Genomic DNA, 21,645 nt, shown 5'->3' on the forward strand with positions numbered 1-21,645 from the left:
TGGTCTGGGAAAAAGCTAAATGAAGGAAATACCTCAAAGGCTTTCTGTCTCTCTTCTGTGTGGCCTGTAGGCTCAGATGGAACCTCACAAGGGGAGAAGGAGGAGAGGCCACCTGAGTTACCCCTGCTCAGTGAGCAGCTGAGCTTGGACGAGCTATGGGACATGCTGGGAGAGTGTCTAAAGGAACTGGAGGAATCCCATGACCAGCATGCGGTGCTAGGTGAGTTGTGGCCTTTGGGCCAAGGTCCCAACCCACTGATCTGCTCTGGGCCCTTTCTGCCAGCTTAACTTTTTTCCTTCCAGATCACCCCTCTCAGTGTCTCTGAAATGAGAATTCAAAGGAGAATTCAAATTCTGTCACTTTAGTATCAGAAAAAAAAGATTTGCCTTCTCTTTTAGTAGCTGGTATCTTTCACTTTTTAGACCAGGGGAATCTTTATAACTGGTAGCCTATTCCATTTTTCTTTATTTTTTTTTTTTAATTTTTTTAACGTTTACTTATTTTTGAGACAGAGACACAGCACGAACAGGGGAGGGTCAGAGAGAGAGGGAGACACAGAATCTGAAACAGGCTCCAGGCTCTGAGCTGTCAGCACAGAGCCCGACGCGGGGCTCGAACTCACGGACCGCGAGATCATGACCTGAGCCGAAGTCGGACACGTAACCAACTGAGCCACCCAGGCGCCCCTCCATTTTTCTTTAGTTTCAAGGAGGCTCAGACTTCCTCCGTGGCTTCATTTTTCTTTGTTACCATTGTATTTCTCCTGCAGGTTTTCAGTATTTCTTCCATACTGTACTTCTGTAATTTGATCATGAAGGAAAAGAGGTTTGTATGTTGAAGTTTCAAAACTTCCCTATCATTCCTACCCCCAGTGCTACAGCCAGCTGTCGAGGCCTTCTTCCTGGTCCATGCCACAGAGCGAGAGAGCAAGCCTCCTGTCCGAGACACCCGTGAGAGCCAGCTGGCACACATCAAGGATGAGCCTCCTCCACTCTCCCCTGCCCCCTTAACCCCAGCCACTCCTTCCTCCCTTGACCCATTCTTCTCCAGGGAGCCCTCATCTATGCACATCTCCTCAAGCCTGCCCCCTGACACGCAGAAGTTCCTTCGCTTTGCAGGTACAGGGAACTCTTAGGCCTCCAGCGTAGAAGGATTCATTTTTTATACAGGGTCATTTCATACATTTTATTCTTAGCTGTTTCATGGGGGAGAGGGATGGGACTGAGTGAGAGAGAGAGAGAGTGTGTGTGGTGGGGGGTGGCTGGGTGGGTAGGGGGAGAAAGAGAATGAAGCTAATGAGGGTAGGGACTGGATCTGAAAGCCCTTTTGTGCCATACTTTTTTCTCTGAAATAAGAAAGTTGCTGGTTGGTTGGCTATCATGTAGTCTTCTGGGAACCAGGATGTGCTGATTCCTGCTGTCCCTTTCTCCCCACAGAGACTCACCGCACTGTGTTAAACCAGATCCTACGGCAGTCCACCACCCACCTCGCTGATGGACCTTTTGCTGTCCTGGTAGACTACATTCGTGTCCTCGACTTTGATGTCAAGCGCAAGTATGTGCCCTGGAGGCTGTGGGGATGGGAACTTTTCAAATGCTATCTTCTCTCCCAGAAAGGAGCCAAAATTCCTCCCGAAGGAGTGTTTTCAGAGAAAGAAGTTTCCATTGGTGGCAGCCCTTGGAAATGGTGCTGGGTGGGAGGGAAGAGATTCATCTGTGTCTCTGACAGTCATTGTACCTAAATACTCCCTGGTCTTCTCCATCCTTCCTCAGAGAAGTGCAAAACCTTTGTTTAATCACATGACTCCTAAAGTTCCATTCCATCCTTTGGGGTAATACAGGAGGTGCAGGTAGCCATAGTACACTTACAGCATGGCTCAGCAGAAATTCTCTGCCACAGACTCTGGGCCTTTATTCGGTGGAGATGGGAAAAATTTAGAGTTGGTAATGAATAACCTGCCTCTCCGAACTACTGGGCACTTCCCCAGGGGAACATTTGGGGAGCAAGGATCAAAGTGTTGGGAGGATGGGAGGAACATCACTGTGGGTCTTCATCCTAATCAAGATCAAGCAAACAGAAGTTTGCTCTGCCACCCCCAATCCTATTTTCCTTTTCTGCCTCCCAAGATATTTCCGCCAAGAGCTAGAACGTTTGGATGAGGGGCTTCGGAAAGAAGACATGGCTGTGCACGTCCGCCGTGATCATGTGTTTGAAGATTCCTATCGTGAACTGCACCGGAAATCCCCTGAAGAAATGAAGAATCGATTGTAAGAGCCCATAGAGAGAAAAGAGGATGGGAGGGTGGAGCAACTTCCTACATGGTAGTGAAGGCTTACTTAAGCACCAGATATGCCCAGGAACTGAGGGAGGTGCTGCCCTCCCCAGCAGGAATTCCAAATAGGAACCTGGTAGAGATAGTCTCACTGAGCTGTCTTCTGTCTTCTCGGTCTGGTCTCAGAAGACTGGTCTAATGCTGGCTAGGCTGACCTTTGGGATGAGCTATGCAATAAATCCCAGAGAGAAGAGTCTTTGGCATTTATAAGGATAAACCTGATGGCTTCACAGAGAGCTTTCTCTGTTGTTACATTAGGAATGGGAAGACTGCTGAGCAAATGGTATCCTGGCTTCAGGGAGACCACACTTGCATGAGTGGCTCCTCACCAAATTGGTAATTGTTTACTGGTGATTCTGAAGCCACCTAGAAGAGATCAGCAGTTTAATGCCAGTGAGATGAAAGACCTGTTGGAGTAGTTTGACGCTCCTGAGCTCAGGAACTTGATTCCTCCTCTCCCTCGTGGCATGGGTTCCCCATCCATGTAATCATATAGGAAGTCAGAGACACTTCTGAGACAGACTGGGCCCTGCTCCTCCACCACCAAATCCTTAACAGGTATCAGCCTGATCAGCCCTCTCTGACACCGCTGGATTCCTCCTCTCCCTGCTTTCCCTAAGTGAGGCCCTCATTTAAGCCTCTATACCTTTCCTGTTGATGAACCTTTACTGATAATTCAGGACTTCTTTTCTGTTGATGCTTTTTTTTTGTCCCAGATCCCTACCCTTCCTCTGGGCTTTCCTGGCACTCTGTATTCACTTCTGTTCTCTGATCCTGTACCCCCCAGCCATTGCTTCACTCACTCACTCGGGTCATACTACATAAATGAATGGATTTGTCCTGGGCTTTCTGCACATCTGTTTCTGGTCTCTTACGCAGGTATATAGTGTTTGAAGGAGAAGAAGGGCAGGATGCTGGAGGGCTCCTACGGGAGTGGTATATGATCATCTCTCGGGAGATGTTTAATCCTATGTATGCCTTGTTCCGTACCTCACCCGGTGATCGGGTCACCTACACCATCAACCCATCTTCCCACTGCAACCCCAACCACCTCAGCTACTTCAAGTTTGTTGGACGCATTGTGGCCAAAGCTGTATATGACAACCGCCTCCTGGAGTGCTATTTTACTCGGTCCTTCTACAAACACATCTTGGGCAAGTCTGTCAGGTGAGGATGTGGCAAAGGATCCACATTCTCTTTTGACAGGTTCTTTTCTTGTGTCCCACCCCCATGCTTCTCTCCTGCACCCTAACCCATGGTGACCCTGATCGTGTTTTTCTAGATATACGGATATGGAGAGTGAAGATTACCACTTCTACCAGGGCCTGGTTTATCTGCTGGAAAATGATGTCTCCACACTAGGTTATGACCTCACCTTCAGCACTGAGGTAGGTCAAGAAATTGTCACCACAGCACATTCTAGCTAGTCCAGGAAACCCATTATGGGGCCACCCTTGAACTGGGATTGGATAATCTCTTATGCTTCTAAGGAAGCATCTCAACTTTTAAGTCCCATGCTCCATTCCCCATCCAGCAGTGAGCAGTGGGTATTTATATGAGACATCACAAACAGAAAAACCAGGATTTGTAAAACAATTCAAGTTCCTAGTTTCCTCTTTATTTATATACATATATATATGTATATATGTATTTAAAGTCTCCAATTCCATATTCTTCATTTCCAGAAGTAGTTCATTGTAGAAAAATGGTATAAATAAATATCAGTCTTCCTCCAAATTGTTTTCCATATAGATTGTACTGTATCATATTACACGTTAATCATGCCTTTTCCCTTTTACCATTGACAATTTCCTTATTTTCAGCCTTTATGTGTTTTGAAGCCAAACCCTTGGCTTTTCTCTATTACAAAGTTATGAGCTCCTGAGAAAAGATACTTTTTTATGACCTTGCTTCATCTCTCTACCCAGGACATGGCAAAGATTTTACATATTCCCAGGTAGCTATATAAATCCCATCCTGGACCAAGCCTGGTATGAATGATTGGTGTTTTGGGTGTTCCAGGTCCAAGAGTTTGGAGTCTGTGAAGTTCGTGACCTCAAACCTAATGGGGCCAACATCTTGGTAACGGAAGAGAATAAGAAGGAGTATGTACACCTGGTGTGCCAGATGAGAATGACAGGTAGGGGAAATGTCCCTTATACTCCTTGTTGCTCATATGGGAAGAGGTCAGGCCTCACTCATTTCACAGATACTGTTTTTTCTCTTCCCCTGTGCCAGCCACAAATCCCAGCCAGAGTCCAAACACCTGACCAAAAAATATTTCCCTTAATTCACCCTATACAGGGGCCCAGAAACAGTGTTAGGTGAGGCAGGTATACCATTCACAATCCTAGTTGCAGCTGGAGCCAGATTGAGGACCTCTGACCTCTACCAGTTGTGTGAGTTTAGATGCCGCATGGCTTGTTGGTTCTCTCCCCAGGAGCCATCCGTAAACAGCTGGCAGCTTTCTTAGAAGGCTTCTATGAGATCATTCCAAAGCGCCTCATTTCTATCTTCACTGAGCAGGAGTTAGAGCTACTCATATCAGGACTGCCCACAATTGACATTGATGATTTGAAATCCAACACTGAATACCACAAGTACCAGTCCAACTCTATTCAGGTGAGCTGCTACTGGCATCTTTCTCCTATCCCTAAGCAGTGCTAGTTTGTATGACACCAAATAAACCAGTACTCTTTGGGGACATGAAGGGGGTATAGGTGACAGCTTACTTACACCTAACTCTTCATCCTTCTAGAACATGTTTTCAGGTGATGTTTTTGCTCATCTTATGAATGGAGGAACTGAAGCCCATTTCACGGAAGGGACTAGCCTAAGATTTCAAATCCTATCCCCCCTCTTTTCAAGAGCTCTCTACCTAACACTGGCTTCTTTTGTCCTTTCCCACAGATCCAGTGGTTCTGGAGAGCATTGCGTTCTTTCGACCAAGCTGACCGTGCCAAGTTCCTCCAGTTTGTCACGGGTACTTCCAAAGTGCCCTTGCAAGGCTTTGCTGCCCTTGAAGGTATGAATGGCATTCAGAAGTTTCAGATCCATCGAGATGACAGGTCCACAGATCGCCTGCCTTCAGCTCACACATGGTAAGAGGAAGGATTTGTTCCCTGTTTTAAGCATTCATGATTGAGCTTGCATATTTGCTGCTTCTAGGCCCCTACCCAAGGGCAGGAACCCAAATCTGGCCCCAGCTATGCTAGACCTTGGGGTAGCTCACAGTTTGATAGTTTTGTGGAAAAGGTGATGTTCTCAAACATCTGAGAAGCTGGCCCAGATTCACAGTAGGTTGGGGAGACATTGCAGGTCAACACTGCCACATGAGAGCACAGTGTACTCCAGGGCTCAGTTGGAGCAAGAGGTTGCAGGCAACAGAAGGCTGAATAACTGAGCAGAGGTTGGATCACCAGTGACCCCAAAGGCCTCCTTGGAGCTTGCACATTAGCCCATAGGCAAGGCTGTGGTGTTTAAGGAGTGACAGGGTCAGATTTACATTTTAGGTGCCTCATGGCCAGTATTGGGGCCAGATTAGAAGAGGGCAGAGCAGGCTAGGCTAGAACAGCAAGTCTTCAAGAAGTGAGGAGTAGGTTCCCTTAGGGAGGACAGGTCAGTGGGCACCATGGGAACACAGGGATTTGGTTATAATCTTTTGTCACAAACTGATTTTTCTTCTTTCCCTAGTTTCAATCAGCTGGACCTGCCTGCCTATGAGAGCTTTGAGAAGCTCCGCCACATGCTACTGTTGGCCATCCAGGAGTGCTCTGAAGGCTTTGGGCTGGCCTAATAAGGCTCTGCCCACCACTGTGGGGTTTTTCTATCATTGTTGGACCTGGGAATGGGGGGAAATGAAAACAAAAAAGAACCCGAAAGAAAATGTCAAAAACCAATAAATGAAATCCATCAACTCACCATGTGTGTGTCCCAGCTTCCCCAGCGCATACCCATTGCCCCTCTCCTCATTTTCTCTCCCTCTCCCTTTTCCTCACCTCCTCCTCCCTGTTCCATGCCGTCCATGATCCCCAGCCCATGTGTTAAAAAGGCATTAGCCTTTGCAGGGACCTGTTTGTCCCAACTGTTTGAACAGTGTGCTCCTCAGATTCTGTGTTCAGAAGGATTTGCTGCATTGAGACTTGAAACCTTTGGATAGGGGAAAAAATTATATATATATATATTTTTTTGTTCTGTTTGCATTTCTTAATTTGTGCTTGGAATGTGTTGATGTGCACAGCTAATGATTCAATGCGAGACAAGATTGGCGTCTGTGTTGTGGAGGTTTCAAATAAAGAGCACTCTTCATAACTCACTTTTCACAATGGAGTTTTTTTCAAACTTAACTCTTGAGCACATGCTACTACATCTGGAGAAAAGATGCAAATGGACTCCAGAAAACCAGCTCTGCCACCACCACTGGTGCATCTTCCTTCTTCAAAGGCGGTTTCCCAGTTATCAGGAGAGATCAGCAGCCACCAGGAATTGAGGGAAGCCTGTTTTTTAGAATGGGACCTGCACTTGAGGGCGGTGATGGTGTTACAGATTGCAGCCAAGGACAAAGCATCACCTTGCTTGAGGGGAACAAACCAGGTTTTAAGAAACATTCTGAGAACTCAACCCAACTGACAGTTCTGTTTGGTGAGCCTTTATAACAGCCTCAAGTCTAGAGCTCAGTTTAAAATTTTGATTTCATTTAATGTTTTAGTTTATTTCTAACAAATTTCAATAAGCAAGTAATTTGACTAGCTTTCCAGAAGAACAGTCTTCCCATCCTTTTTGGTTTTGTTTCGTCATCTGCCAGTCTGTTCACAGATCACCCAATAGTCTCTTGTGGTTTTTACTCCATCTAGCAGTTACAGCTGATCGAAGGACTTTGGTTCCAGCCTTCAAAGAAAAAAATAATAAAGGTTTAGTTAGAAAAACAACCCCGAGTAATGCTTGCTTTGTGTGGTTTTCCTCATTCTCTGGAGGTCCTATTTCATAAAGATTTTCCCCTTAAGCTGATTCCCCTTGGCCCTGATGCAAATGGCTGCTAGATATTTTCTCCCTTTTTTAAATTGACACTTAACCTTTGCCTCATCTGGCTGACACCTGAGAAGACCGATGAATTGGCCCTGTCCCTGCTACTGAGACTCTAGTCCAAGGAGAAGGAGACTGAGTAGTTCTGTGACAGATGTAGAAAGGTTCCCAGGTTCCCAGAGAAGTACCTGACCTAGCCTGGAAGATCAGGGAAGGCTTTCCATTGTCAGCCACTCGACTTGAATCCCAAGGCTGGGAGTTAAGATTAAGAAGGCGAGATTAATCTAGGTCAAGGCAGTAGGAGTCCAATTGACACAACTTAAGCAAAGGATGGTGGTGGCCTAAGATGAGGCTGGGAGTCCAGCAGGGCTTTGAAATGAAAATAAGCAGAAATATGGTAGAATTGATAAATAAGCTTAACTGATTCTTGGAGCACCTGGGTGGCTCAGTTAAGTGTCCGACTTCAGCTCAGGTCATGATCTCACAGTTCTTGAGTTCAAGCCCTGTGCCAGGCTCTGTGCCGATAGCTTGGAGCCTGGAGCTGCTTCGGATTCTGTGTGTGTCTCTCTCTCTCTCTGCCACACCCCCACTCTCACTCTGTCTCTCTCAAAAATAAATATTAAAAAAATTTTTTAAAAACTGATTCTTGGAAAAAAATCAAAGAATAAACCGCTAACATTTAAATGGGAGAGGTACAAGGTTTGGGAGTTGGGTATGGAGGCTGGGAGTACAGATGGAATAACCCTGAAAAACAAAAACATCTAATTCAGTGGCATACTACAGAAACCTAATGGGACCCCAAGTATGATTTGCCTTTGGGATATGTGTGTGGTGTAATATTTATCACCTCAATGCCAGTCAAATAAAAAAATTCTGTCAATTGATGCAAGGCATTTGCTAAAAATTATTACTGGTAACTTAAAAGTAAAGACAGTACCTTGATGAGGTTGCCTTAGACCAACAGCCAACATCACGCTGGAAGCATAACGTGGCCAATCACCACTATCAACACTTAACACCAGTTCTAACCAGTTCAATAAAGCAGAAAATGAGGTATAACTGTTGAGAAACTTCACTAAACAAAGAGAACCACAAGTTGTTAGAACTTAAAATTGACTCCCAACAAGAGGACTACTTAACCATGAACAAAGCATTCGCCCGTGTAAACATTTATTGTCCAACACGCATGAGTAGGTAATAAATTCATACAGTGGAATTCTGTGTAGCAGTAAAAATATCCATTGAATTTATCAACATGCACAATCTTGACAAGTATGAGACCTGTTTAAAAGTCACAAAACAGTACTACATGGCATACGTACCAAGAGCGTGAAAAACTACATCTGTATATGTAAAGAGTATGAAAATCCATGCAGAAGTATGACAAAGTACTGCACAGTGTTCAGGATAAGTTATGGGGGACAAGGAGATGCAGTTTGGAACGGATAATTACACAGCCTCAACTATGTTGGTGATGTTTTATTTTTTAGGCTGGGTGGTGCTAGACAATGTGGGTGTTCCTTACAATGCTATCTATTATAATACTTTATAACATCTGAAATATTTCGTAATTAGTTTTTTGAGATAGACAATTTATTATATTTCACGATGAATTTGAGTTAGGCAGCAGGGAAGTCTGTAACAGGCCTAATTCTACATGAAGGCTAATTAATAGTTGCTTTCTTGATACGATTAAACAGGTCTCTTTTTGCCCCCTAGTAATTCCCACTGATCTGCCTGTGCATTATGATTACCATGGGTTGTTTCCTTATTAAAATAGTCCTCTTTTAATTATAGGGTGACCATGTACTTTGTCATCCAAAGTTAGACAATTTTAAGAATAAAAAGGATGCTATGAATAATTATGCTGGGCCACAGGCGCAAATCAGATAAACTGGAACATACGGTTCTATGTTTAGGATGTGTATCTCGCCTTGGCTGGGGAGAGAATTATTACCCATAGTAAACATAAAATATTGAGCACTTACCATGTGCTGACAATACTGAGAAGGCCGTGCTTTCCAAAAACTTACTGAAGGGAAGGAGGCAGGTGTTAGGAAAGTACAAGGGGCAGTGGGCACACAGAGACTTAACAGGCAGGGGTAGCAAGATTAAACATTTTCTCAAATACAAGCAATAACCAGAGAACATAACAAAAAATAGATTATCTTCACAATGATAACAAAATACCCAAGAATAACCTTAAGAAGGAGTGTTTAGGACTCATGAAAAAAAAAATGCCAAAACTCACAAGAAGCACAAAAAGGCAAATGAAGACACTATCAGTTTACATAAAAATGCAAGTATAGCTGGCTTTGAGACTTTGGGGGACAAACTGACATGCTAAGCAAGACGGGAGTTGAAATAGGCAGACCTGGCAGAATGGCTTCAGCCATGAATATTCAGCATGCTGTGGGCTGTAAAAAAAAAAAAAAAAAAAAAAAAAAAAAAAAAAAAAAAATGAAGTGCCAAGAGTCAGTTACAGAGGAATAGCTTTGTCAAGGTTAGGAAACTTGCCTAAGTATTGGGAGGGTAAAAGGTAAAATTTTGCCTTTTAGTTTTATTGTTTGTTTCCTTCACTGTGCAGAAGCTTTTTATCTTGATGAGGTCCCAATAGTTCAGGTTTGCTTTTGTTCCCCTTACCTTCAGCGACATGGCTACTAAGAAGTTGCCATGGCCAAGGTCAAAGAGGTTGCTGCCTGTGTTCTCTGGGATTCCGACATCCAAAGACCAAACAACTCAGGTAAGAAATGGGAAGAAGACATGATAGACACTTCCAAAGAAGACATCCAGATGGCTAACAGACACATGAAAAGATGCTCAACATCACTCATAATCAGGGAAATACAAATCAAACCCACAGTGAGAAACCACCTCAATGGTTAACATTAACAAGAAACAACAGGTGTTGGCGAGGATGCAGAGAAAGAGGAACCTTCTTGCACTGTTGGTGGGAATGCAAACTGGTGCAGCCACTCTGGAGAACAGTATGGAGGTTCCTCAAGAAACTAAAAATAGAACTACCCTATGACCCAGCAATTATACTATTAGGTATTTACCCAAAGGATACAAAAATACAGATTCAAAGGGGTAGATGCACCCCGAAGTGTATAGCAGCATTATCAACAATAGCCAAAACTATGGAGAGAGCCCAAATGTCCATCGACTGATGAATGGATAAAGATGGTGTGTGTGTGTGTGTGTGTGTGTGTGTGTGTGTGTGTGTACACACATATATATACATATACATACATATAATGGAATATTAGCCATCAAAAAGAATGAAATCTTGCCATTTGCAATGACATGGATGGAGCTAGAATGTGTTATGCTAAGCGAAATAAGTCAATCAGAGAAAGACAAATACCATATGATTTCACCCATGTGGAATTTAAGAAACAAAACAGATGAGCACATGGGAAGGGGGGTGAAGAGAAGAGACGGAAACAAACCACAAGAGACTTTTGATGATAGAGAACAAACTGAGGGTTGATGGAGGGAGGTGGGTGGGAGATGAGCCAGATGGGTGATGGATATTAAAAAGAACACTTGTGATGAGCACTGGGTGTTGTATGTAAGTGATGAATCATTGAATTCTACTCCTGAAACCAGTATTTCACAGTATGTTAACTAAAATTTAAATTTAAAAAAATACAAATTTTGCTCTACACTTCACATGAATAAGTTCCAAATGGAAGAGTCAAGCATGAAAAATATGAACTTATTCTTTAAAGCACACAATGAAAATATGAGCAAATAATAACTGATCTGGGATATGGAAAATCTAAGGCTAAAATCTATAAGAGACATCATAATGGAAAAGACTGATATATTTGACTACTAAAATGTTGGCAACACCGTGAACAGAATTAAAAAGCAATAACAATTTATGGGGCGCCTGGGTGGCTCAGTTGAGTGTCTGACTCTTGATCTCAGCTTAGGTCACTATCTCATGGTTCGTGAGTTCAAGCCCCACATTGGGCTCTGCACTGGCATTGCAGAGCCTGCTTGGGATTCTCTCTGCCCCTCCACTGCCCTCTCTTTCTCTCTCTCAAAAAATAAACTAAAAAAAAAAAATTAAAAAATAAAAAAAGCAATGACAATCTAGGAAAAAATATGTCTCTAACAGACAATGGGTTAATCATATATATATATATATATATATATATATATATATATATATATAGTGTGTGTGTGTATATATATAGTGTATTGTGTTTATATATTTAAATATATTAAAATATATATATTATGGGGCACCTGGGTGGCTCAGTTGGTTGAGCATCCAACTTTGGCTTGGGTCATGATCTCGTGGTTTGTGAGCCTGCTTCAGATTCTGTGTCTCTCTCTCTCTCTCTCTCTGCCCCTCCCTCTGCTCATTCTGTCTCTCTCTCCTCTCTCTCTCTCAAAAATAAACATTAAAAAAGTTAAAAAAATATATATATATATATTAAACTTACAAATCACTAAGAAACAAACTCCCCAACAGAAACACATACAAGGACATGAAAGGTGGAAGAAATATAAATGAGCAATAAGCATATAAAAATGCTTACCTCTGTGATAATTATTACCACCTCTGTAATAATTAAAGATCCATTAAAAGCGCAATGGAAACCACTTACCAAATTGAAATATAAGATGGTTACCAGAAGGGATGTGGGGTTGGGGTGAGGCATGGTGGGGCGGGGGGGGGGGGGGGGGCGGGAGGTGTGCACATGGAATGAGTTAAGCAGGTGATGGAAATTAAGGAGTGCAAGTTCATGATGAGCACCAGATGTTGTATGGAAGTGTTGAATCACTATATTGTACACCTGAAACTAATGTAACATTGTATATAACACACACATACACACACACACTCATATAAAGTTTTTACGTTAATTCCAGTTAACACAGGTGGGAGAGAATGTGAAGAAATGGGTACTGTTGTATAGTATGGAGAAACTGGCACCACCTTTCTGATGTGTAGTTTTGTAATGTCTACCGAGAAAGAGAAAAGCAGCCCCTGACTTCTGGGAGCAGTCTGGCCTGATTGACATTCACAGTTAGGCTTTAATGTTTTCCCATTGAACATAAACAATTTCACAGAATATCAACATCAGAGAAGGCCATTCATTGGATTAAGACAAAATTGAGGGGCGCCTGAGTGGTTCAGTGGGTTGAGCATCCAACTCTTGATTTCAGCTCAGGTCATGACCTCACTGTTCATGAGTTCAAGCCCCACATTGAGCTGTGTACCGACAGTGCAGAGCCTGCTTTGGATTCTCTCTCTCTCTCTCTCTCTCTCTCTCTCTCTCTCTCTCTGTCCCTCTCCTGCTTGCTCTCTATCTCTCTCTCAAAATAAATAAAAATAAACTTAAAAAAAAAAGACAAAGTTGAAACCACTTCAAAATCATGTCTGAACACAGACAAAATGTCAGAGACATTGTCTAAACCACAGAAATCACCCAACATCCCCTATCCTGATTAATGAGTGGCTGCTTTCTTTTCTTTTTTTTTTTTTTTTTAGCCAATTACAGTTTTAGCCTCTTTCTAGTCCTCTCTATAGAGAAGATGTAGTAGCATACCCAATCATAAAATTACCCCTTCTGGATACTATTCAATCTAGACCAAATTTTCACTTCTTTGAATTGTCCCCAAATCACCTGCCCAAATCCTATGACACATCTTTCCTCTGAGATACCCCAGACCCCATGCTGTGTGTTCTCCCTCACTACCAACTTTCTTGACTCAGGGCAGGTTCATGCTCCTGACCTTTAGCTACAGGGGCACTGACACAATGAAAAACCTCAAAATATGCACAATAAGGTGCCAAATGATATGTATCCTATACTCCTGTTAATGCTTTTTAATATTTATAAATTCAAATGGAAATTGGCAGCCCAAACTCTTTGGCTTGCGGACAACATGGTGAGTGTGTCCGTGGGAGGGAGGGGGTGGAGGGGGGGATGTTAATGTGAATGGTTTGGGTGGACCACAACATTGAGGCCCCACAGCCTCCACCACTCATTACACTTCTATCCTCCTGCTTTGTTCATTGAACATTTATTGAGCATGTGCTGTGTGTCAAGCTAGGGATGCAAGCAGTGAACACTTGAGACATAAATTCGTGCAATCATGAAGCTGACATTCTAATGGGGAAGGCAGACAATAAACACATATATCAGGGAGTGAGTGATGTATTTTCTTTTCTGAAGACAAATACAGATGTAAAAAGAGAGTTGGGGGGGGAGGCTATTTTAGCTGAGGTGGTCAGAGGAAGGTGTCTCTAAAGAGATGATATGTAAGCTCAGAAGACCTGCTTGAAAGGAGCAAGAGTATAAGCCATCGAAGTATCTCAAGGAATAGTGTTCCAGGCAGAGGGAACAGCCAGTGTAAATGCTCCGAAGTGGGAATTTGCATGGCATCTAGAAGGAAGACCAGTGGGGTTCTAGAGAGGTGAGTGATGGGAAGTGTCCTAAGAGTTGAGGTCAGAGAGACAGGGGCCAAATCCCAGGCTTTAACTCTGAGTTAGGTGGGAACTACCAAAGGGAATATATTGCATAGAAGAGATGTGACGCAGACCTCTCTACTGCAGGTGAAGAGTAGGTGGGAGGGGCCAGCGTGGAGGCCGGGGAAGTCTGAGGAGGCTGCTGCTGCTGCCCTCTTCCAGGCGGGACACAAGTCACCGGCGAGGACTCTGAAAAAGTCATTAATAGGCTTATGCAGGCTTAGGTGAAACAAAGCATTGTTAACGGGAAAGGAGACTGAGGGCCTAAGGTAAGCCAGAGCCTCCTCTGAATAATGATGATGGTGATGATGATGATGATGATAATGATGATTTCCTTGTCTATTTTTCACCGTGAGCATGTGTTTCTACAATAGAAAATAAATAACCTAGTTCCAGTGGGCACGCCCTGCCCACTCCCCTCTCAGACGAAATCTCTAGGATCTAGAAGCGCCCCACCCAGCCTTGCGCGCCACTGCAGGAAAGTCTCGCCCAACTCTTCTGAGTTTGCCGGGGGCTTGCCTGGTTTAAACACTGAAAATCCCACCTCCCGAGCGAACCAGGACAGTTGGTCACCCTCTCCAAGCCAACTTGATCCTCGGCCAGTGAGGACGGAAGCCGGGCGTCAAGCCCCGCCCCAGCGCGACCTCCAGCCAATGGCGGAGCGGGATGTGGAGCCCAGGCGCTCTCTGCCCGGCAACCCCAGCGCCTACCAGAAGCAGCTCAGCCGGAGGCCCCACGCCTAGACCGCCTTCCCCTAGCCCCTCCTCCTGGAAAATTAGTGGGTGTGACTCTGGGTTTGTGTAACAGGACGACTTAGGGGAGGGGACATTGTTACTGTGTTGGGGAGATTGCGTGTGGTCTAACTGCAAGTGATCGTGTGACACTGCGTGTGCACTGCTGTAACCGAATGGGCTCGTGGGGGCTAACTGTGCACTGTCGTTCCAAAAGTGGATGTGTGACGGTGTGACCGCGCGTGGCCCTGGTTTGGTGCCTTGAGTTGTGGTGCTTGGGTTGTTAAATAACAAAAATTTAACCGAGTAAATTTTAATGATCTAATTGGCCTTATTAATCCATTCATGAATCGGGCAGCATCCCATCTAACAAGTAGAGGGAAGCTCCAAAGGCTTACAGAAAGAGAAAGGTTTTTAAAGGCAGGACAAGGAAGTCATAAACAGAAAAAAGGATTATTTGGGATGAAGTCACTTCCTTTGGGGGAAAAGGGGTCTTATTAGGTGGATGACCTCATTTTCCTTTTGGAGACTGAGAAGGAAGTCCCATGTGGCAGATTACTTTTTTGGTGCTGACCAGAAAATTCCTGAGTGGTTGGTTAAGACTACATGTCTGGGGCGGAGGCGCCTGGGTGGCTCAGTCGACAGCTCAGAGCCTGGAGCCTGCTTCGCTGTGTCTCCCTCTCTCTCTGACCCTCCTCCGTTCATGCTCTGTCTCTCTCTGTCTCAAAAATAAATAAATGTTAAAAAAGATTTTTAAAAGACTACATGTCTGGGGGAGGTTGAAACTACAATTAGGTTAGGTATTAAGCCCCAGTTTGGTGACCTGGCCTAGCATAAATGACTCCATTTGGGGCCTGTGGTTTCCTTTTTAATAATTTCCCCCTTTTGATCAGACTGTCAGCTTAATTTAGAGATGTGATCAAAATTTAAGGAATTAGAACTACTCCCAGCTTTCACTCTGAAGTTCTTGCAGTTGTTTCTCCTTTTGTGTGGTATCCACAGGTCTTAACCTTTGTGATGTTCACAAGTCACGGTTTTGGGGTCACAGTCTTTAAGTCGGTCATTCTCTTAGTCCCTTTTCTGACACCCAGTCTCAGGGAGATAATTTGCTTGGCATGAGCAGCTACAAACACGCATTTCAAGCTCTTGAGAAAATACAATGCATTGGGGAGATTATTATGATTATAACGAGCAGGAGAATTTCCAGTGTTTGGAATGCACTTTGGAGTGATGGTCCCCAAGACCGAAACCACTCAAAATTAAATAAGTGAAAGAAAGACCCTGCTGAAGGAATCCCCTTTTTAAGCCAAGTGGCTTGCTCCAGGATCTTATGCAATTGTTTCAACTTCCCCAGGGGCACCTGGGTGGCTCAGTTGGTTAAGTGTCCCACTGGTGACTTTGGCTCAGGTCTTGATCTCACGGTTCATGACTAAGCCCCACCCCCCGCTCTGCGCTGACAGAGAGGAACCTGCTCAGGATTCTCTCTCTCTCCCCCCCTCTCTCTGCCCCTCCCCCACTTGCTCTCTCTCTTTCTCTTGAAATAAATAAATAAACATTAAAAAAAAAAAGAAGCATTAATCCAAATTCAGCAGGTGGTGTTGGCCACAGCACAGACACCTCCTTACTCAGCTAAAAGATAGTCAAGGACTATCCTTATTATCAAGAACTACTTTGGCCAGAGAGTCTAAGGATCTTTTTAGGGAAACTATTGTCTTAGCAACAGAATCTACAATATCTTCAAGAGTTAAGGAGGGGGTCCTGATCATAGCCTCATTTACATTTATTCCTAGCCAGAGAAGTAGGGCCCTGGTTCAGTGAATTCTGAGTCATTGAAAACCTCCTGGTAAGTCCTTTCTAACTCAGTGATGTAAATACAGGAGAGTTGACCAATGATGTGTCTTAGTTCAGTTGTGGAAAGTTAGGGGCACAGTTAGAAAACCTAAAAGGCATTGATAGGTTACATGCCAGCCATCTAGGCATTCATAAACCCATAGAGAATGACAGACAAAGACAAACCCTTTCTTTGCACAGAGCATTCCCATTAGGGTGATACTGTTAACAGACTCACCCACAGGGATTGCTGCATTTACTCATTCAAGCCAGCGGTAAGTCAGGTTTTCAGTGCTTATGGGGAAGAGAATCCCTGAGCCTGAAATAGTCATTCTAAATGCTTTGCAAAGATGGGTGCTGCTGGGGAGATCTCAGTGAGTGGGGAGTAGAGTAGGTCTGATCTAGATAATCATGGGAATGTGGGGGTGCAAGTGTACTAAGATTTATGGAGGTAGTTGTGTCAAATTGGGTGTGTACATTTATAATTGGAGAAAGGTAAAAACAAGGCACTGGATGTTCTGGCCATAAAAGGGGCTCCTGGGTGGTTCAGTTGGTTAAGTGTTCAACTTTGGCTCAGGTCATGATCTCGCAGTTTGTAAGTTCGAGCCCCGCATCAGGCTCTGTGCTGACAGCTCGGAGCCTGGAGTCTGCTTCGAATTCTGTGTCTCCCTCTTTCTCAAAAATAAATAAGGGTTGATGGGGGGTGGGGGAGAGGGGAAAGTGGGTGATGGGCATGGAGGAAGGCACTTGTTGGGATGAGCACTGGGTGTTTTATGGAAACCAATTTGACAATAAATTATATTTTAAAATATAATAAAATAAATAAATAAACATTAAAAAAAATTTTTAAAGTTGAGCTCAGTAAAAGACTTCTAAGGTGGGGTGTGGTTGACTGTAGTTTGAAGTGACATTAGGAATAGAAATTGGCCACAGGGAGGACCAGGGGGTCTCTAGCATCGTGGGTAGACTGCTATCTTGGATGACAAATCCAGCAATCTGAAAGGTTACTGCTCCTCTTAGCAATGACCTAGGAGATACAGATGAGGGCATTATGTTTCCTGGCCAATGCCAGTAAAGGAAAGGGTAAAAAGGAGAAAGGGCTTCATGTTTAAAGTAGGAAGTCTTGATTTGATGTCTTTTTTTTTTTTTTTTTTTTTTTTTTTGCTTGTTTGTTTTCTTGTTTTTCCTTACTTTTTGGTCTGATGTCTTGAGCAGAAGCAGTCTACCCCAATGTCAGCTACTTCTCTTCCTTGTCAGTTTGTGGGGGTTTTTTTGTTTTTTGTTTTTTCTTCCTTGACAATTTGCTTTGGAGGCCTCCAGACTGCACAGGATCAGCTTTCAGGTGAAACCTTCTTTAGTGTGAGGTGTGTATGTACCCCAGGCTCAATGCCTTCTAGTTCTGCAGTAATATCAGTGGTCAGGAGCACTTGGTAAGACCCCTCCCAATGGGGCTGGAGGGCTGTCTTCCTCTGATGACATTTCCAGAATACCCAATCACCAGGCTCTAGGCTGGGACCTTTGAATTGGGATATGGGAAAACTTCTTTAACCTGTTGATAGGCTTGAGCATAAGACATTAAAGACTTACAGTAGCTGGCCATACTAGCTTGAGATAAGGGATCAGCAGAAGGTTTATGCCAATAAACACTGGTCTTCTAGTGACTATCTTGTATGGAGTGAGATTATGATTTCCAAAGGGGGTGCTACGAATAGTCAGCAAGACCAAAGACGGTACCTTAGGCCAAGGGAGTCTGGTAGTTTCCACAAATTTAGATATTTTAAGTTTGAGGATCTCTTTAGTTCGCTTGACCTTGCCTGATGACTGAGGGTGATAGGACAGTGATATTCCAAGAAGTTTGCAAGGTTTTTTGTTAAAGCTTGTATGATTTGCCCAATGAAGTGGGTTCCTCCATCCCTGGAGATCGTGGAAGGTATAACCCAAGTGGAAAACGCATTTAACAGTGTCTTTGCCACTGTGAGGGGATCAGCCCTGTGGCAGGGGAATGCTTCAATCCATCCAGTAAAACACACATACAGTAACAAGAACATATTGATACCTTCATATTAAGTGGCTGCTGAACGAAGTACAACTGCAGGTGTTCAAAGGGTCCAGAGGAAGGTCTGAGGACTCAGGGAACAAAAACTCTTTTTCCAAGACGATAGACCTAACAAGTCAGACATTGGTGGTAAACTGTTTTTGCAGTTTTATAGAAGTCTCCCCACCAATGTCTATTTCCAATTTAAGTCATCTTAAATGCACCAGAGTAGGTGAAGGAATGTAAAAACTGAAAAACGGGGTTTGCCAGGGAGCTGGGAGGAACTAAGTAGCCATCTGGGGTTTCCCATAGCCCTGACCATTTAATTCACAGTCATTGTTTCCCCATCTTAATTTCTCTGATTCTGACTGTGGCCATGTTGTAAGGACATCAGGATGGCAAAAGTCTGGCATTGAGGGCATCCCAGTAAAAGTCTAGCAGAAGCAGAATGGACTTCATCCACTTGTGCCACAACCTTTACAGATTCTGTTGTGGCTGACTTTGCATGAGAGTCAGCCAGGGCATTTCCCTGATACTCAGGTTCAGTCCTTTCAGTGTGAGCCTCAATTTTATTTTTTTAAGTTTATTTCTTTATTTATTTTGAAAGAGAGAGAGAGAGAGAGAGAGAGAGAGAGAGAGAGAGAGAATCCCAAGCAGGCTCCACGCTGTCAGTGCAGAACGCAATGTGGGGTTTGATCCCACGAACCATGAGATCACAACCTGAGCCAAAACCAAGAGTCATATGTTTAACCGACTCAGCCACCCAGGTGCCCTGAGCCTCAAGTTTAACGACAGCAATTACAGAAGGTAGAGAATAGCAGTGAGAAGGCCATTTACTTGTTGCCCACTTTTCATTGGGCTCCCAGAGGATGTAAGAAAACTCCTTTGTTTCCATAACATCCCCAAATCATGGATAACCCCAAAGACATGCTGGTTATCAGTATAAATGTTAACAGTTTGTCCTGATAACTGGCATGCTCTGGTATGGGCACAGAGCTCTGCTCGTTGGGCTGATTTAGCTTGGGGATGTTTCCCCTTTTGAGTAGCTCGTATTGAATAGTAATAGTATAACCAGCCTGGAAATTCCCTTTTTCATGTCTACAGTATGACCTGTCCACAAACAAGATTAAATCAGGATGAGTTAAAAGGGTGTCTCATAAATCAGGATGCAATGCAATGAAATGGGATGTTATCACCTCACGGTGATAACAAGCACCTCACGGGGCTTGTCTTCATTGGGCAGGCGTAGTAGTGTAGCAGGATTAAGGGTGTTGCAATGTTTAAGATGTAGATGAGGTGGTAGAAGCAGGAGGATCCCATAGGAGATTAATCTACTTGTAGAGAAAATGGTTTAGTCAATTCAGAATTAAGAAAACTTTGTACAGAATGAGGAGTTTGTAAATAGACATGATTTTTTAGAGTTAGATCCTCTGAGGCTTCTATTAACTTCACATCTGTGTCTATAGCGTTAAGACTGCTGGAACAGTTGCAAACAAGTGAAGCGAGTTGTGTGCTATAATAGGCAATAGGCATATGTTCATTACCTTGTTCTTGCGTGAGCATTTCCAGGGCTTCATTATCCCTTTCTTGCACAAATAAGGTGAAAGGTTTTGAGTAGGTCAGGTAGCCCCTAAGGCAAACAGTTCTTGTAGCACTTGTTTTAGGCTCTTGAAGTCCTGCTCATGTTTATCTTCCCAAGGAAGGGGCTCAAGGACTGAAATTTGAGTAAGTTCATACAATGGAGAAGCTAACAGAGAAAAATTAGGAGCCATAATCTGCAATTGCCAGTCAAGCCCAGAAACCCATGAAGTTGTTGCTTGTGGGCCTAGGAAATCCCTGCATTAGTTTAATTCTTTTTGGAAATAGCTGACTTCCTTCAGCGCTTAGATTATGACCTAGGTAATGAACAGAACTTAAAGACAATTTGCAATTTTTCCTTAGATACTTTATGTCCCTTTTCAGCTAAATGTTGTAGCAAGTAAATGGAATCCTTTATGGATGCTTCTTTGGTAATCGAGCACAGCAAGAAATCATCTACATATTGTAAAAGGCTTAATTTCCTGGGGAATTGGAGGGTACTTAAATCCTGGTGTAGCACTTGGGAGAAATAAGAAGGGGCCTCAGTGAGCCCTTGAGGCATAACTGTCCAGGTATATTGTCAATTGTCCCAAGTAAAGGCAAACAGATATTGGCTGTTGGGGTCTACAGGGAAGCTAACAGATGCTGAACAAAGGTCTATAGCAGTGAACCATTTGAGTCTAGTGGGACTTGTAACAGAAAGGTGTTCATGTTTGGGACAACTGGGAAATGGGGAATAACTATCTTGTTAATAGCTCTCAAATCCTGGACAAATCACCATCCCCACCCATTAGGTTTAGGACCTATGGGTGTGTTACAGAGGCTAGTACAGGGAATGATTAGCCCCTGGGGGATCAGGTCTTACACTATGGGTGTGAAGTTTGGCCTCGGACTTTAATGGATGTTGAGGTGATTTAGAAAGAGGTTTAGTTATATCTATTTGAATTTTTATAGGCTCTGCACTTTTTATTCTTTCAGTGTCTGTATTAGAAGTAGCCCACAGATTTGGGGGCACTTCGATTAAAATCAGGGTACTTTTGTTAGAAGTCTTCCTCTTCTATGTCAAGGACAAATTGTAAGAAATATAAAGGATCAGGCTTGCAGGTGACTGGATGGCTGAACTGGTTAAGCATCCAATTCTTTATTTCAGCTCAGGTCATGATCTCACAGTTCGTGAGATCGAGTCCCACGTCGGGCTCTGCACTGATGGTGTGGAGCCTGCTTGGGATTCTCTCTCTCCCTCTCTCTCTCTCTGTCCCTCCCCTCCCCTGCTCACACACACTCTCTCTCTCTCCTTCAAAATAAATAAATAAACATTTTTTTAAAAAGATCGGCTTGAGTTGGTGAGTAAATTCCAAGAGGAGGTCTCCATTGGAGGCAAAACATATTAGCCCTTTTAATTTACAGAGATCTCTACCTAATAGGTTGACTAAGGCTGCATCTCAGCAAAAAAGAATGTTTCTCAGTGAAGTGTCCCAGAGTTACTTGTATTGGTTGAGATATAAACTCTCTCTGAATTTTATTAGATACCCTCACTATAGAAACCTCCTTATTACTCCAAGGGATTTGTCCTGTGATGGTGGAGTTTAAGGTAGAAAAGCATAATTCTGCTGTCAACTAGAA

General features: G+C 43.5%; 1 protein-coding gene across 1 annotated transcript in view; it reads left to right on the top strand.

Annotated features, from left to right (window-relative positions):
- The window catches only part of HUWE1 (HECT, UBA and WWE domain containing E3 ubiquitin protein ligase 1), a 165,063-nt gene extending 158,415 nt beyond the window's left edge, over positions 1-6,648 (top strand). The window contains exons 75-84 of the mRNA XM_019438418.2: positions 71-220; positions 874-1,119; positions 1,438-1,555; positions 2,128-2,268; positions 3,213-3,500; positions 3,616-3,721; positions 4,356-4,473; positions 4,774-4,955; positions 5,244-5,434; positions 6,027-6,648. Of these exons, the coding sequence (XP_019293963.1) occupies positions 71-220; positions 874-1,119; positions 1,438-1,555; positions 2,128-2,268; positions 3,213-3,500; positions 3,616-3,721; positions 4,356-4,473; positions 4,774-4,955; positions 5,244-5,434; positions 6,027-6,129 (1,643 nt within the window). The 3' untranslated portion in view covers positions 6,130-6,648. The remainder of the gene's footprint in view (positions 1-70; positions 221-873; positions 1,120-1,437; positions 1,556-2,127; positions 2,269-3,212; positions 3,501-3,615; positions 3,722-4,355; positions 4,474-4,773; positions 4,956-5,243; positions 5,435-6,026) is intronic.
- Positions 6,649-21,645: the final 14,997 nt, after the last annotated feature.

This window comes from Panthera pardus, unplaced genomic scaffold, assembly GCF_024362965.1.
Source record: "Panthera pardus isolate Hobbes unplaced genomic scaffold, ASM2436296v1 HiC_scaffold_27, whole genome shotgun sequence".
Taxonomy (NCBI): domain Eukaryota; kingdom Metazoa; phylum Chordata; class Mammalia; order Carnivora; family Felidae; genus Panthera; species Panthera pardus.